The 12,592-nt window shown below is 35.9% G+C and overlaps 2 protein-coding genes across 3 annotated transcripts; both read left to right on the top strand.

Moving 5' to 3' along the window:
* Positions 1 to 870: 870 nt before the first annotated feature.
* Positions 871 to 7,599, top strand: LOC142529693 (auxin response factor 19-like). 2 transcript variants are annotated; one of them, XM_075635300.1, is made up of 13 exons: positions 871 to 1,853; positions 2,904 to 3,016; positions 3,102 to 3,197; positions 3,341 to 3,397; positions 3,633 to 3,788; positions 3,887 to 3,971; positions 4,076 to 4,166; positions 4,242 to 4,406; positions 4,495 to 4,690; positions 4,836 to 4,974; positions 5,047 to 6,704; positions 6,791 to 6,981; positions 7,055 to 7,599. In XM_075635300.1, the coding sequence occupies exons 1-13, from the start codon at positions 1,811 to 1,813 to the stop codon at positions 7,233 to 7,235; spliced, it is 3,171 nt and encodes a 1,056-aa protein (XP_075491415.1). In that variant the 5' UTR covers positions 871 to 1,810; the 3' UTR covers positions 7,236 to 7,599. The 2 variants fall into 2 exon arrangements, with proteins under 2 accessions (XP_075491415.1, XP_075491416.1); XM_075635301.1 differs by lacking the exons at positions 871 to 1,853; positions 2,904 to 3,016; positions 3,102 to 3,197; positions 3,341 to 3,397 and having other exon boundaries at positions 3,633 to 3,738.
* Positions 7,600 to 7,996: 397 nt separating this feature from the next.
* On the top strand, positions 7,997 to 12,592 carry LOC142529694 (beta-galactosidase 15-like). The gene is made up of 16 exons (XM_075635302.1): positions 7,997 to 8,437; positions 8,551 to 8,759; positions 8,878 to 8,944; positions 9,034 to 9,126; positions 9,345 to 9,488; positions 9,575 to 9,663; positions 9,743 to 9,848; positions 9,927 to 10,014; positions 10,120 to 10,238; positions 10,317 to 10,478; positions 10,569 to 10,762; positions 10,951 to 11,054; positions 11,181 to 11,290; positions 11,381 to 11,614; positions 11,730 to 12,218; positions 12,317 to 12,592. Exons 1-16 carry the CDS (start codon positions 8,270 to 8,272, stop codon positions 12,431 to 12,433), a joined length of 2,493 nt encoding a protein of 830 aa, XP_075491417.1. The 5' UTR covers positions 7,997 to 8,269; the 3' UTR covers positions 12,434 to 12,592.

Below are 12,592 nucleotides of genomic sequence, written 5' to 3'. Positions count from 1 at the left end.
GACACAATTGTGAATATTTGATGGTGAAAATTATTTGGATGACATGGCACCCACAATACTGAGTATTAGGGCACGGTATTGTGGGTGCCCTTATGTATATGTTCATGTATTTATTATGACTTTTTCATTTCTCCTCTTTCAAGAATTCTCTTTTCTTTTTATGTGTGTAATCTGGAGGTGTTGGTTTAATCTAAATTTTCGTTATTTTTAATATAAATGAATTATAATGTAAAAATAATTTTGAAGATATTTATTTGAAGAATTTACAAAATAAATGGAAAACTGATATAAACGATAACAATATATTCACAAATTTACTTTTATGACGTTGAATTTGACCTTTATCTATTAATGCATAATAGGTAAACTGAAAGTTATCGACTAAATCAATAGTCTGTAAATCATATTAAACAAATAAATCACACTAGACAAACATTATGAGATAGATATGTCCGAAAAATTGTTCGTAAGGAGAGTTGTATCTTTCAAATATAATAAACTCATAAATATTGATCAAATGTTCATTTATTCTATTAACTCCGATGGTGATTTTAAGATTTCATTAGAATGTTGACAAAAGTTTGTGTGAGACAATCTCACGAGTTGTATTTTATGATACAGATATCTTATTTGAGTCATCTATAAAAAGTGTTACTTTTTATGCTAAGAATATTACTTTTTATTGTGAATATCGGTAGGATTGACCCGTCTCACAGATAAAAATTCATGAGATCGTCTCACAAAAGACCTACTATGTTATTATCGTTCTTTATTCTTATATATCATGGGAAAATTGTATGGAAAGAATGAAACACGAGATGTAATATCATAAAAATTTTAATCCACCACAATTGGCTCTAACCTTATGTCGGCCTACTCCATCTGTCTAATTTTTTTTTTTTTAAAAAAAACCAACAAACAGTAATCCATATTCTGGCAAAGAACCATTTAATATGTCAAAGATCTATGATATGAGTGAATTTTTTTAAATCTTTTTTGTTGAATAATTAAGTGTGATCGATTACAACTGGAGTATGTGAGCATGGTATAAAGAAATACTAAAACTTCAGGGGAGTTTCATTCTGTGTACTTTTTTTCTTGAAGAAGCTCTACTTTCATTAGCCTTTGATTTCCCTGCGAGATTGAGAATGCTTAACCTTTTGCACTACTTTTAACCGGCTGATCCGCCGTGCCTGGATTGCGTTCATCGCATTTTTCGACCCATGTGAGTTAGGTTTACCATTTTTAGCAAGTTTTTTCAGGACTCAGTTTCAATAATTTTTGGGACCTGAGACTGTACAGTGACCTTCAATGTTTAATGGGCTCGCTCTTTTTTGGAAGGTTTGATGAATGGAAGTCGATTCTGATTGTCTGCACTTTTGGGCTCTAAAGCTTCAAGTTTCAGCGGTGTAAATTTTGTGTTTTTATGGAAATCAAGAAAATACAGGCACTATCTTGAATGTCAAGGATATTCCGTTCTGGGGATGCTTTGTAAATCAAAAAAAGTAGAAGATATACAGGGTTTTCAGGCGATCTTTGAAAAATATCAGCCCAGTTTAATTTAATTTTTGTTGGGTTTGGAATATTGACTATGCACTAATGAGAAAAGGCGATCTTTGCGTAGTTTTTGTTGTTTGAGACGAAACCACTTGCTGAAAAGTTTAGACTCTTTGAATTAGCTTGCTTGAGTTGTTCGAAAACGACGTTATTATTGAACTGACGCAAAAGTTGGTGGATGCGGCTCTGAGGAAAGAAGAAATCTTGGGTGAAAAGAGTTAAATTTTGCAGAGCAAAGAACAGAATTTTTTCAATGAAGATTCCTTGTGGTGGATTTGTGGCAAGTTCTGGAGAAGGTGTGTTCTTCTTATGCATTGGCTCAATAACATCTCTTTCTTTTTTCTTTTTCTTTTTTTTCCCCGACCCAAACATTTTCTCGTTTTGTGCTTTACCCTCACTTTAATACTGAAAAGCTGAAGTATTTCTTGGAATTTGCAAATTCTTTAATCGTATGAAAGGAAAGTTTAAGAACTTTTTGGTTCATAAACTTGCAAATCATGCATTAAAGATGGAATTTTAACTTTATCAGCACTTTGTCATAATTACTTGTGGATCAGTAGTCTTAATCCTCGATGTTTGGTAGAACAAGTTTCGTTTGCTTTGCCACGGAATTGGATGGAAATTTAAGGACTGAATAATATAATTTTTGTTGTCGCGTGACTTTGGACTCATCTTCTTGGCTGATTTTCAGTCACATAATGATAAAACAATTGGATAATCCCAGCAATATGGATCAAGTTAGTTGTCCCTACTTTAATGATCGCTGCGCACATTAGAAAGATAAAATTGGAAATAATGATAAAAAGGTGAGGAAATCCTTTCTATATTTCTTTCTATAATTTTTCTGATGAAAGCGAATTAGATCCATTTAGTATGATTTCTTGTTATTATGCTATTATATGCATTGGCTCCCGACTAGGATTTGGATTTTGGGGGCTAAGAACATTTTCTTGTGTGGTGCTGTATATGATCTTTGGACTAAAGGGAAACTTGAACAGACTAGCCACATCAGAGACGATGAACCTTTTTATTGCTAGTGTATTCTGGTGCTTGATTGTTTTATGTATACTCTTTTTAGGCTGGAATTTTGAGAGATGATTGTAGCTAAATTGGTGTATAAAAAAAAGGAACTAAAAGACAAGTTTCCCTACTTGAAAAATGCTCTTGACCGCCTTTAGGAATGGGAACTCACAAAGTTCCACAAAAAAACTCACGTTCAAGGTTTGGTCCAGGATAAAAAATAAAATTCAAATGAAATAAACACGCGAGATATTTTGTTTTATGCTGACCAAAGACTTCGATATGTTTCTGTTTTATGTTTCATTGTATCTATTTTAATCAATCAGGGGATAAAAAGATGATCAATTCAGAGTTGTGGCATGCGTGTGCTGGTCCATTGGTTGCTTTGCCTCCTGTTGGAAGCCTCGTGGTGTATTTTCCTCAAGGTCATAGTGAACAAGTATGTCTCATATCTCCACTTATTGAAATTCGATGACATTTTATGCATTTTAGTTTCCCATGGAAGAAGTATTTTGCCCCAACAGGTGGCAGCATCGATGCAGAAAGAGACAGATGGCATCCCAAGTTATCCTAATCTTCCTTCCAAGTTGATTTGCATGCTCCACAATGTCACCTTACATGTACAATTTTTTGTACAACTCTCACATTAAGTTCTTACAGTTGATGCTTTATCCCTGAATAGATAACCTTTGTTTCTGTGTGATGCTCAATATGGTAAATGATTGCACCTTATTTATTTATTTGATGATATATGTATCATCAGGCTGATGCTGAAACTGATGAGGTTTATGCGCAGATGACTCTTCAACCTGTGAATAAGGTCTGTTGCCTATTTTATCCTGTTTATTTTCAATTTAAAACTTTTAAGGAGTATCATTACATGATATAGTATGTCTCCTTGCACACGAGTCCTTTTTTTTGTTTTACAAAAATGATCAACCTAACCCGCTGAATGGTTTTACTGTACAATTTTGAGAACTCGTTCAAGTTTTACCCTCGTTGCAATATGATGAAACAATCAGTCTAAAAAGAGTTTCAACTTGTTCATCTTACAGTATGACCAGGAAGCGTTACTCGTATCTGATATCGGGCTTAAGCACAATAGGCAACCTACCGAGTTTTTCTGCAAAAATCTGACAGCAAGTGACACGAGCACTCACGGTGGGTTTTCTGTTCCTCGTCGGGCAGCTGAGAAGATCTTTCCACCTCTTGTATGTGCTATTATATACTGGCACTTGTTATGTAAAGTTTAAAATGCAGTGAGTAGATTTCACCCCATTCTTTTTCTAATGAAAATGTTGTTTTGTAGGATTTTTCAATGCAACCTCCTGCACAGGAGCTGTCAGCTAGAGATTTGCACGACCAAATATGGACCTTCAGACATATTTATCGAGGTATTCTGTTTTAGAGATCTTTATGTGTTTTTCATTTAGTTTTTCTTTGGCATCGATAAAAGCTCAAACACATGTTCAGACCGAATATTTATGGTTGGTATCAGGTCAACCGAAAAGACACCTATTGACGACAGGTTGGAGTGTGTTTGTGAGCTCAAAAAGACTTATAGCTGGTGATTCTGTTCTTTTCATAAGGTATATAAATATTTTAAATAATTTGTGACAAAATATCATCTCTTACATAATCAAGATTTCTAAATGACAACTTAGGGATGAAAAGTCTCAGCTTCTCCTTGGTATTCGGCGAGCTAATAGGCAGCAGCCAGCACTTTCCTCATCTGTTATATCTAGCGATAGCATACACATTGGTATTCTTGCTGCTGCCGCTCATGCTACTGCGAATAATAGTCCGTTCACTATATTCTATAATCCAAGGTAATGAATTTTGAATTGATATATTACATTATTACACTTTAGAATCTACTTATCAAAATTCTCGTGACATATTATTCGATATTGACAGGGCTAGCCCTTCAGAGTTTGTGATTCCGTTAGCCAAGTACAATAAAGCAATGTACACACAAGTTTCCCCGGGTTTGAGATTTAGGATGATGTTTGAGACTGAGGAGTCAGGACTGCGCCGGTACATGGGTACAGTTACTGGTATAAGCGATTTAGATTCTGTGCGCTGGAAAAATTCGCAGTGGCGTAATCTTCAGGTAGTATTTCATCTTTTCAGTATGTGCTTTATGCCATTAGTTTCCATTTCAGCAGGTTGTAAGCTGTTTTTACAGGATTTAATATCTCTGTCGACAAGAAAATTTTGTTTTATATTTGAAGTTGTTAATGATCCCTTACGTTAAGGTTGGATGGGATGAATCAACTGCTGGAGAACGCCCTAGTCGAGTCTCTATATGGGAAGTCGAACCTGTTGTTACTCCTTTCTACATTTGCCCGCCTCCTTTTTTCAGACCGAAGTTCCCCAAACATCCAAGTTTTCCAGGTAGATACTACATATGTAACAATAAAATTTATCACAAACTTTTTTTTCACTGACACTGAGTGATTGAATCAGATGATGACCTTGATATGGAGAATATTTTCAAGCGAGGCATGCCCTGGCTTGCAGATGATTTTGGCGTAAAAGATGAGTCAAGCTCGATATTTCCCGGTCTTAGTCTTGTCCAATGGATGAGCATGCAACAAAATAATCAATTATCCGGTAATCAGTCGGGCTTATTTCCCAATTCATCTGTTCTACAAGGTAACCTTAGCTCCGATGACCACACAAAACTTTTGAATTTTCAAAACCCATCTTTAGCTTCACATAATCTTCCGCCGGGTAAGGGGAATCTTCCGAATCTACAAGTTGACCAGCAGCAACAAGTCCAGCAAATGTTGCAGTCTCCTACAAACACTCAGCAGCCACAACCGAGGCAGCAGCTTCCATTGCAGCAACCTCAACCACAGCTCCTTCAGCAGACACTGCAGCAGTTGCAGCAGCAACAGCGGCTACCACAACAACCTGTGCTGCTGCCTCCTGTAACAAATGGTGTCACTTTGGATCAGACAGCAAACCAAAATTCACATCAAATCGGAGTGTATCCTCAGCTTCCGCAGCAAAAGATATCGACTGGAAATCCGCATTTGCTGCAAAATGATTCGTTGGTTAACAGAACTACATTTCCAGTAACGTCATTGACACAGGACTTGGTTTTCCTCCAACCCGTTGAGCAACAATATAGCGTGAGACAACAACAGCAGCAATTGCAATTGCAACAACCGGTGTTGCAGCAACAAAAGCCACAAATGCAACAGTTTTCTCAACAAAATCTTTCGGATCAGCAGATGCAACTGCAACTTTTACAGAAACTACAACAGCAGCAGCAACAGCAGCAGTCGTCGTCCCCGTTAAATCCCTTGTTGGAAGCTCAATGTCCCTCAAAACAACAATTGCAACAGAACCAGCATGCCCAAAATCTTTGTCTACCTCCAAAAGTAAATATGAGCACCTTTCCAGGATCTTCTTCAGTCCAATCTCCAAAATTTCTGACCAATCAGTTCCAACATAAATCTCCACTTGAAAATATCAGGGGCCGCGTGGAGGGGGATGCTCCATCATGTTCAACATCACCTTCAAAGAATAAATTTCAGGCTTCACAATCAAACTTCTTTAACAGGTATCAAACTGGGCCAACAACTTTGCTAGATAATGCTACAGTTCACCATACCACTGATTTGGTACAAGAGACTATTACCAAGATTGATTTTAGGATTAAACATGAATTCCCCAACTCTAAACCAACGGAACAGCCTAAATACAAGGGTACTGCTACTAATCGTTTGGATGCTGCATCTACTGCAACATCATATTGCCAGGATACAGGTATTCTCCAACAAAATTTTCCATTAAATGGGTTGGAAACTGATGTTCAGTCGCATATACGGAATAGTCTTCCGTTCACGGGTAATATTAATGGATTGGCACCTGATGCCTTGTTGTCAAGGGGTTATGATTCAGGGAAGGATATACAGAACTTACTTTCTAACTACAGTGGCACTCCGAGGGACATTGATACAGATTTGTCATCTGGAATCAATTCTCAGTCGTTTGGGATGCCAAACATGTCTTTCAAACCAGGTTGCTCGAACGAGGTTGCAATTAATGAAAGTACTGTTCTGAATAGTGGGTTGTGGTCTAACCAGGCTCCTCGTATGCGAACTTATGCAAAGGTTGGTCCCCCCCAAAGACACCCTTCTCTCTTAAGACTTTTAAGCCTGTTTTCTTATTATTATTAGTGTTGATAAACTTACTGTAGGTTCAAAAACGTGGCTCGGTGGGGAGAACAGTGGATGTCACTCGTTACAAGGGGTATGACGAGCTTAGGAATGACCTTGCCCGCATGTTTGGCATCGAAGGTCTACTAGAAGATCCACAGAGAACCGAGTGGAAGCTTGTATATGTTGACCATGAAAATGACATATTACTTGTCGGAGATGATCCGTGGGAGTAAGTATTGATTTACCTTTTCCTATTCTGATATCCAACTCTCTATAACATTTTCCGGTTCTTATTACAATAGGGAGTTTGTGAGCTGCGTTCAAAGTATAAAGATACTATCATCTTCTGAGGTGCAGCAAATGAGTTTGGATGGCGATCTTGGTCAGATGCCTATCCCGAACCAAGCTTGCAGCAGAACCGATAGTGGTAATGCATGGAGAGGACAGTATGACAATAATTCAGCCACTTCATTTAATCGCTAAACAATCTGAAGTTTGATATTAGCTATGTTCTTGTTATCCAACTTATGCTCGGTTCTTTCCTACCACCAAGAACACACTTGGCATTACCTGATCACGCATGAAGTTAGTTAAATTTATTTTACCTGTCTCGACGAAGACCACGGCCACAAATAGCGACTTTCATGTAGTTCTGAAGTCGACTTCTTGACATTAGAGGTGCTGTTGTATAATGATTCAGCGATTTGTGTAAAAGATGACCCTTTTGCCTGAACAGGGTGTGTATTAAATGTATATTTGTTGTTACTTAGGCTTAAACATAGGATGTTATGTAAGAGAGACAAATATATATCTTTGTGAAATTCAATGATTATTATAAATGCTGCTGAGAACCAAACAAAGCAGCACACCAGCAAATGGAATAACGTCTCCTAAATAGAATAATCTACAATCTACAACAATTAATGCTCACTTTGTAAATTTACTCAAGAATATAAAAAATATTCTTTCTATTCCAAATATACAAATTTATTTGTTTCAACACATATTAAAAATATCACTGAAAATCAAATTTCTTCATTAAAAAAAAATTCTGTTTTTTTCTTATTTAATTCATTCCAGAAATAACTGTACTTTTTTTTTCTAAAACTTAGTAGAGCTTCCGAGGTATATTAGTTAAAAAAAAGGGAAATGTTACTAATATATATATATATACACACACACATAAACTCGCAACATTAATTCCAAAATCAAACATGCCCCTAGAAATGCACCTGTGTTTTCATTTATTATAATTGAATTTCTACACTAAATCATTTTTAGAATATCAAAGATATCAATCAATCTCTAATAATATCAAATCCCAAACGGATAAACATAATCAGAAATCTTTAAATTCCCAATATGAATAAAATGAGACCGAGAATCTCGCAAGTGATCACATCTCATCTTTATTCAGATATATTTCAACTTAAATCCTTAACAAACTTAATCAAGATTATTATAAATAGATATTATCATATAACTTTACACTCACTGTTTCTTAACACTGCATCGAAATGATTTTCTCAAAAATCAATGTCCTCTTCCATTGTTTTTTGCTCTTGATTTTAGTAGTCGGGCCGTCCGCCGCCGATGTTTCTCACGATGGAAGAGCCATCACCATTAATGGTGAACGTAAAATCATCATTTCTGGTTCTATTCACTATCCAAGAAGCACCGTTGAGGTACCATTTCCACTTTTTATATATATAATAAAAATAATCACTTTAAACAATTGATATTATTGTCAATATATATACATCTCAAGATTAACTAATGGTTTCTCTTTTTATTTTAGATGTGGCCTGATTTGATCAAGAAAGCTAAGGATGGTGGCCTAGACGCCATCGAAACATACGTATTTTGGAACGCGCATGAGCCTCTAAGACGGAAATATGATTTTTCTGGCAATCTAGATCTTGTGAGGTTCATCAAAACAATACAGGACGCTGGCCTGTATGCTGTTCTTCGTATTGGACCATATGTTTGTGCAGAATGGAACTACGGGTAAATATGAAACAAAATATAATAATTTTCACCGCAACATTTTATTATATAACATAAAACATTTTTTCCCACTTGAAAAATCATATATAATGCAATTAGCTATGATTGTTTTAACCAGAGGACTGCCTGTTTGGCTGCATAATTTGCCTGGAGTTGAGCTTCGAACAAACAACACTATTTACATGGTATCAAGTTTTGTATATTTCTTAGATATTTAAACATTCGACGCGAACTTTTATTTTTTGTTCAAGTGTTTTGAGTGTTTTATTTTCAGGATGAAATGCAAACTTTCACGACTTTGATAGTGAACATGATGAAAAAAGAGAAACTATTTGGATCACAAGGAGGTCCCATTGTTCTTGCACAGGTATGCTTCATCATGGAAATAAAATCAGACCAAATTAAAAACTTATATTATATTTTCATTCATGGATCATTTCGAATCAAGGGTTGTCACACCGTCTAATAGGACACGAGATCTCGAGTTCAAGACCTTGTGTAACATCCACTCCCCAAACATATAAATATTTTTAAAAAAATGATAATAAGAGTTTTTCTAATTGTATTTTTGGAGAATTCTTGTAGATCGAAAATGAATATGGAAATGTTATTTCATCATATGGAGATGCGGGGAAAGCGTATATGAATTGGTGCGCGAGCATGGCTAATTCATTGAACATAGGTGTTCCATGGATCATGTGCCAAGAAGATGATGCTCCATCATCTGTGGTAATTACATATAATTCTTGATTTTGTGTATATTTTATTGTGATTTTATCTAATTTGACATTAATCATGGTTCTTCCATGAGACAGATTAACACTTGCAATGGCTTCTACTGCGATCAATTCACTCCAAATAATCCAAACAGCCCCAAAATGTGGACAGAAAATTGGACTGGATGGTTTGTATAATTAATTTATTATTCATGAGAACTTATTATTTCATTTTTTTTTTGGTATAATTTTATGTAACATGATCAGGTTCAAGAGTTGGGGTAGCAGAAATCCCAACAGAACCCCTGAAGATCTTGCCTTCTCCGTTGCAAGATTTTTCGAAAATGGAGGAACTTTCCAAAACTATTATATGGTTGGTATCCAAAAGTTTTTTCCCCAAAAAATTATGAAATTTGTTCATTAAAATTCAATTATATTTTTTGATTATTAGTACCACGGGGGAACCAATTTTGGAAGAACAGCAGGTGGTCCGTATATCACCACATCATATGATTATGACGCACCACTTAACGAATATGGTATGGAAAATTTATTTTAAAGAACTGTAACAATTAATTTCACAGTTCGATTATTCAGTTCTATTTTTTTTTTCTCCAAAAAAAAAAAATAATTTAATTTTGCAGGAACCTTGAATGAACCAAAATATGGACACTTGAAGAACCTCCACGACGTGTTACATTCAATTGAGAAAATTATAACTTATGGCGATGTGAACAATACCGATTTAGGATACTATAACTATGTATGGTTTAATTATTTCTATAATATTTATTTTATCTTATTAATTCGATTTGAACTTATAATGCATGAAATAATTCAGGCAACTATATATACACTCAATGGCACATCAAGTTGTTTCCTTGGCAATTCAAATAGAACAAATGATGCCATGATAACATTGAACGGAGTCGTTTACGACGTACCAGCATGGTCTGTTAGCATACTTCCCGATTGCAAGACCGAAGTTTACAATTCTGCCAAGGTACGTCGAATTGATTTTAAATGATATAAAGATAAAGTTCGACGTAAAAGTGCCGATTTTTTTTTTTACGATATTTTCTTGAAAATGCAGATAGGTGCTCAAACTTCAGTTATGGTGAAGAAGCCAAATGAGGCAGAAGATGAACCATCGGCACTGGAATGGAAATGGAAGCCAGAAGTTATGAATGAAACTATTCTACTCGGAAAAGGTCCAATCTCTACGAGTAAACTTGTCGACCAAAAGGCCATCAATGATGTTAGTGATTATTTGTGGTACATGACAAGGTATATATAAATCATGTATATCTTATGTTGTTTTTTTATGTCTAAAAAATGTTATGATTGGTGTGTATTACTCGAAGAATCGAGTACACTTGCGTCACGGACGTAACGTTTATTCGTGCTCGAGTTTGAAAATTAGGTCATATACTTTCGTTTTCTGACCTTTGATTAACATTTATGTTCGAAAAAAGTGTGAATCTTGACGAGAATGATCCCATTTGGAGTGACTATATGATCCTTCGTGTTAATGGCACGGGGCATATAATGCATGCTTATCTCAACGGGGAGTATTTAGGTAATTTCCCTTTTAATTTTATTTTTAAATAATTTCATAGTGTATGTTTTTTTTAATATATGTTTGTTGAGATAATTTTGGCTAATAATATAAATTATAATTATATAAATCAAATTATTTATTTAGGTTCTCAATATGGTACGTATGGAGTTTTTAACTACAAATTTGAGAAGAAAGTTAAGTTGAAAACTGGAAAGAACCAAATAACATTCCTCAGTGCTACTATGGGACTGCAGGTAATTAACCAATAGTTAATTTAATTAGTATTTTGTTATCATTCTACTGTTACAAATTTAAGACATAAGGAAGTTCATTTTCTTGAACAGAACTATGGTGGTGGATATGATAGTGTAGGAACTGGACTACCGGGACCGATAGAGATCATCTCGAGGCACGGCGATGAGACGATCATCAAAGATTTAACGAACGACGAATGGTCGTATAAGATTGGAATTGAAGGATTGAATGAGGAATTATTTGATGATTCTCATACCAAATCTGGTTCTGATCAATGGCAATCTGGAGAGCTTCCTGTTGACAAAATGTTCACTTGGTACAAGGTACTATTTATATCAATATAGCAATGAAGGCCGGCCATGAGTTAGAAATGATCGTAAATGTATTAAGAGGATAGGAAAGGGCAGAGTTTTCAATTTGTTTTCATGTTTTTTGCAGACGATTTTCAAGGCACCGCGAGGCGACGACCCCGTCGTTGTAGACTTGCTAGGGCTAGGGAAAGGTCTGGCTTGGGTCAATGGGAATAGTCTTGGACGATACTGGCCAAGCTTTATTACCAACGAGTGGTGCCAAAGTGATCCATGTGACTATCGAGGTCCGTTTTGGGAGTATAAATGTGGCACTGGTTGCGGTGAACCTACACAGAGATATTATCACGTGCCTCGTTCGTTCCTAAAAGAAGGTGACAACCAACTTGTTCTCTTCGAAGAATTCGGAGGGAACCCGTCTTTAGTCAACTTCAAGACTATAAGCGTAGCAAGCGCGTGCGGTGCTGCTTACGAGCACCATGACATGGAGTTGTCGTGCCATGGTAGGTCGATTCGCGAGATCAAGTTCGCGAGTTTTGGCGATGTCGGAGGAAGTTGTGGTTCATCCAGAAGAGGAACTTGCACGTCCCAGAAAGATGCACTCCCTATAGTCCAAAAGGTGCTCTCGACATTCCATTTAAAATGGTCATCACAAAATTTTTGTCGATTTTTTTTAATTCTTTTTTTCGGGTTTTTTTTTTATAAAAAAATATGCAGTCATGTATTGGGAAAGAATCGTGCACGGTTCCTGCCGATGAGAAGACATTTGGAGAGACGGAATGCGATGCTAGTATTTCGAAGAAGCTTGTGGTGGAGGCTCTTTGTGATATTTAGATTTATTTATTTATTTATTTTTAATTAATTGAATATGGACATTGTACGTACATTTTGATTTTCAGCTATTTAGTTTATTTATTACAAGCAAGTCTAGGGTGGTTATAGACTGAATTGGATCTTGCGATTAATAACATGAAATGTGGGGGAATGGCAAAT

This window comes from Primulina tabacum, chromosome 16, assembly GCF_025594145.1.
Source record: "Primulina tabacum isolate GXHZ01 chromosome 16, ASM2559414v2, whole genome shotgun sequence".
Classification (NCBI taxonomy): domain Eukaryota; kingdom Viridiplantae; phylum Streptophyta; class Magnoliopsida; order Lamiales; family Gesneriaceae; genus Primulina; species Primulina tabacum.
This window is presented reverse-complemented; position numbering and strand designations above follow the sequence as displayed.

Excerpts from the sequence above, each read along its gene's own strand:
- LOC142529693 (XM_075635300.1), top strand. The coding sequence starts at position 1,811 with ATGAAGATTCCTTGTGGTGGATTTGTGGCAAGTTCTGGAGAAG. Across the intron at positions 3,017-3,101 it reads CTCAAGGTCATAGTGAACAA|GTGGCAGCATCGATGCAGAA; the intron begins GTATGTCTCATA and ends TTGCCCCAACAG. Across the intron at positions 4,407-4,494 it reads ACTATATTCTATAATCCAAG|GGCTAGCCCTTCAGAGTTTG; the intron begins GTAATGAATTTT and ends CGATATTGACAG.
- LOC142529694 (XM_075635302.1), top strand. The coding sequence starts at position 8,270 with ATGATTTTCTCAAAAATCAATGTCCTCTTCCATTGTTTTTTGCTCTTG. Across the intron at positions 9,849-9,926 it reads CTTTCCAAAACTATTATATG|TACCACGGGGGAACCAATTT; the intron begins GTTGGTATCCAA and ends TTTGATTATTAG. Across the intron at positions 10,239-10,316 it reads ATTTAGGATACTATAACTAT|GCAACTATATATACACTCAA; the intron begins GTATGGTTTAAT and ends GAAATAATTCAG.